The sequence below is a fragment of the Chaetura pelagica genome, unplaced genomic scaffold (assembly GCF_000747805.2).
Source record: "Chaetura pelagica isolate M959 unplaced genomic scaffold, ChaPel_1.0 scaffold364, whole genome shotgun sequence".
In the NCBI taxonomy this organism is placed as follows: Eukaryota; Metazoa; Chordata; class Aves; order Apodiformes; family Apodidae; genus Chaetura; species Chaetura pelagica.
The window spans coordinates 259,465-263,426 of record NW_009953089.1 but is presented as its reverse complement, the minus strand read 5'-3'; the positions used below and the strand labels follow the sequence as shown (position 1 = coordinate 263,426).

The following is a 3,962-nucleotide window of genomic DNA, read 5'->3' as shown; positions in this document are numbered from 1 at the left end:
GAACCTCTTAGAACCTGCATTTATGCAGTTCAGTTACACAAGCAGAACGTTTGAAGTTCAGATAAGTAAAGTCAAATGTATGAATTTTCCAATACCAGTGAGAATCTAAAACACACCCAAAAAAAAGTTGGCCATTCTGATTCCTCTTAAGTAGCAGCTGTCAACACTTGAGCATAAATTTCAGCATTCAGAAGGTAATAAAAGGTATTGAAAAGGTAATAAAATGAGAGAATTAGTTTTATTTCCCCCCTCAGATGTAAGGCCCAAGCCACATCCTGTCCAGCAGAACCTACTTTAAGGGATTAACTCATTTCACCGCTTATTTTGAGATGGTATGAAGACTGTTAAATATGGTGTATGTAAGAGAGCTATTTGTCTTATTTTCCAAAGCCCCACTTAATGGCTGTGGTGCTGAAGCATTATGGACTGGTGCAGGGTATCACAGGTTGCTTACATAGCTACTGTGGTCATAATCTGGGGCACTGTGTGTTTTCCTTTCGACGAAATGGCTGTGACACTTTTCTGCAGCACTTCAGGCTGTTCATAAGACCTTAGTGTCATAAATCTGGCTGTGTCTCTGAAAAGATCTGCATTGAGGGCTATGCAGCCACTTTCCAAGTGTCAAAAAGTGTCAGAGCCTGCACAGGGAGCTGGGACACAATAATCTGAGTTTTTAGACCTCACCTGTAAGAGCAGCCTTGGCTTTGCAGGTAGTTGCAGTGGATCCAAACTGAGGACCTGCACAGCAGAGTTGTCTTTAGCTGAGCTGTTGGCTTGGCCTGTTCCTGGCTGTTGGATCACCTGTATGATGTTGACGTGGCCTCTCTTACAATTTCTTAGGCAACAGAAAAAACTGTTTTTCCCCCCCCTTAGGAGACAGAGCTCAGATGAAATCAAAAGAACGATAAAGTCTGGAGGAGAAAAAGAAGCTGCTGCTTTCCTGGTCTGCAGTTTGACAGGGCACTAAGATGTCCGTGGACATGAACAGCCAGGGCTCTGACAGCAATGAAGAGGATTATGACCCTAATTGCGAGGAGGAAGAAGAGGATGAGGATCCTGGGGATATTGAGGATTATTATGATGGGGTAGCTAACGACGTGGAGCAGCAGGGAGCAGATGCCTTTGATCCAGAGGAGTATCAGTTCACCTGCCTGACTTACAAGGAGTCGGAGAGCACTCTGAATGAACACATGGCCAGCTTGGCTGCCACATTAAAGGTGAGGAAAGGTTTGTGCATTAACACAGGTGTAAAATAATATCTGGGACCAAAAAGGCAAACGCCAAGCAGATGGTTTAAAATAACAGCTGAGGCAATATTACTGCTATTGGGGGTTAGAGGAGTATTATTGAAGATGTGTGGTTCCAAACTGGCTCAGAGGTTTACAGTTGTTGCCTACTAGTTCTGGGGCCTGGAAAAAAATCTTCCTTACTGAATCTTGATTCTTACAATTATGGTTTTTTTTACAGAGCTGAGCTGCATGACCAAAATTCCTGAATTAAAACTCTTTACATGAACATGATACAAAGAGGATATATAGAAAAGAAACAAACCAGACCATAAATGGTACAGATTGGTACACCTGTGTTTGAGAAGATAACTGATAGATAGGAAGACATGCTAAAACTCTGTAATTCTAACAAAAACATCTTTCTTTGTTGGTTCTGATAGAATAATCATAGACTTTGAAAAAGGCAGATCAGCTGTCGTGCAAGGTACTAACCCTGCTGTTGCAGTGACAGCAATTAAAGTACAATGAACTTTCCATCTCTTGTAGTGACTAACTCATCACGGAATCGTGTCAGCTCCACAGTATTATGCTCAATAAGACTTTTATGAAGTTTTCTTTCTCTATGTGCAACTGATTTACTGTAGTGCAGACTAGTATGAAGAGGAGACTCCTTCTCTACCTTCTCAATGTGCTTCAGTCCCAGTGCACGTCACAGGAAAGCAGTTTTCTAAGCTCTAGACCCTGGGTTGAAATTACCTAAGTATCTACTTTGTAACAGGTCTCGTAGTGCTTGTTTTTCTATGGAGCATCCTCTGGAAGCAGGAGAAGTGTCTGCAGCACATAAAAAAAAAACATGTTGGTTAGGTTTGGATTCCTATTTGTTTGGTCTGAATCAAACCTCATTTTTTTAAAAATGAGAGGGTCCCTTGATCCTTACTTGCACACCAGAATGTCCTGTAGAAATAGTGTAACCATAAAGCCTGAAGGAATATAAAGAGTATAAACAATAGGCTCTGAAGTGTACCCATACCTTTTCCTGCATCTCTAGCTGATTTTTGACATCTATTGTGCTTGTTCCCAGCATTCACCCCCTCAGAAAATGAAAATTTACTCTTTCTTGACTGTCAAACTTGTTTCTGTGATTTCTTCAGAATGGGCAGTTCAAGCTCTGAGTGTCTGCTCTTCCCTGCAGGTTGTAGGAAAGGGAGGCAAAAGAATAGAGCAAATAGCAAGAGTCGGTCAGTACTTTTGATCCAGCTGCCAGTTGCTCTTGCTTCTTAGCAAAGAAGTAAAGATTTAGAATGGTTTTTCTGCTCCTTACTGTTTGCCTTCAAACGAAGCATTCTTCAGAAAGGTGACCCCTGCCATATTGTTCTCTTGAATTAGTTTTTAAAAGCAATTATTTATTTAGCCTTTAAAATCAGGCTTCCAAAGTTAAAATACGTTTTCCAAGAGTTCTGAAGGTCTCATTGAGCAAATATTATAGTTGACCAGATAATACCAACCTGCTAGCTGGAATCTGGCCCCAAGTATGACCCAAGGAGATAACATTTTAGATTCCTTTTATATTAAGAATATACCTGTTAGTTTGCTGAAAGATGAATGAGATACAAATAAGTCTGGATAGAAACCTGAAAATAACTATGGTCTTGTAAGCCACATGCTAAGTGTTCAGCTGTTTAAGTGTCATGCTGGCTCTCTGTTCACTAGTAGTGGTGGAGCCAGAATTGCCCTTTTCTTGCAAGTCCATTGTGTGTCTGCAGCATGTGCATTTCGATTCCTGGCATTCTTGCTTACGATACTTCAGTAACCTTGTTTCTTCATTCCCCTCCCTTCTCCCAGAGAAACTTGTCATTTTGTTAGTTTTCAGAGACAAACTTGAGTGGAAAGAATTTATCTTGAATTTACAAGCATAGAGAAGAAGGAATGTGAAAAGAACATGTTCAACTATTTGTTGTCATTATTTTCCATTGACTTAAATGGTGTGAATAAACAGGGAGAAAGACTTTTGTAAGAACTGTGTTCTTTCCTCTAATTTGCTTGAGCTCTAAAAACTTTTTTTGTTTTCTTTTGAAGAGTTACCTTTCAAAATGTCTTGGGGTTTTTGGATAATGGTGGTTGTTTTTTTGGAGCACACTGGTTCATTTTGTTGATTTCATCTCCTCTCCCTTTTGATAGCTGGTGGTTATGTAGAGCTTTTCAGCACTAGCTTGTATTTAAGACAATGGTTGTCCCTGACAGGGGAAGATAAAGGTAAATTAAAGTCTGTCTTCAGGAAGCACAATGAGGGCAAGGCCTGACATGGTGCCTGAGCAATTTGCTATCAGAAGACATGGATATACTAATACAATTCCCTAAAGCAAAGGGAAAAAAAATGCAATAAATGGGCTCAAAACTATATTTCCATGTTCTGTCTCTGTGTGCTGTCATTGGGTGATTCACTTTCTGAAGATTAAACTGGGGAGGGAGGGGGGATTCTGAGCATGTTTTTTCTCTAATTTATTGTCTAAACACTTTTAAAACCCAAAGCAAGTCTTTAGAGCTTTAAATCCTCATACTTGCAATCTGTACTCTTATTAGCTAATAACAATCTCAATAAATAGTATTTCATTTGCTGTGCTCATTAACCTTCAACATTTGTTTTTCAACTGTTTTGTTCAGCTTAATTCAACAATCTGCTGATAGTCAAATTCCTATTTTCTTCTAAGTGTCAAGGGTAAAGGGTGATGTTCC

General features: G+C 39.8%; 1 protein-coding gene across 1 annotated transcript in view; it reads left to right on the top strand.

Annotated features, from left to right (window-relative positions):
* The first annotated feature begins 873 nt into the window (after window positions 1-873).
* Window positions 874-3,962, top strand: part of ARIH2 (ariadne RBR E3 ubiquitin protein ligase 2) — a 27,446-nt gene continuing 24,357 nt past the window's right edge. Inside the window, exon 1 of the mRNA XM_009997001.1 lies at window positions 874-1,217. Within this exon, the coding sequence (XP_009995303.1) occupies window positions 969-1,217 (249 nt within the window). The 5' untranslated portion in view covers window positions 874-968. The remainder of the gene's footprint in view (window positions 1,218-3,962) is intronic.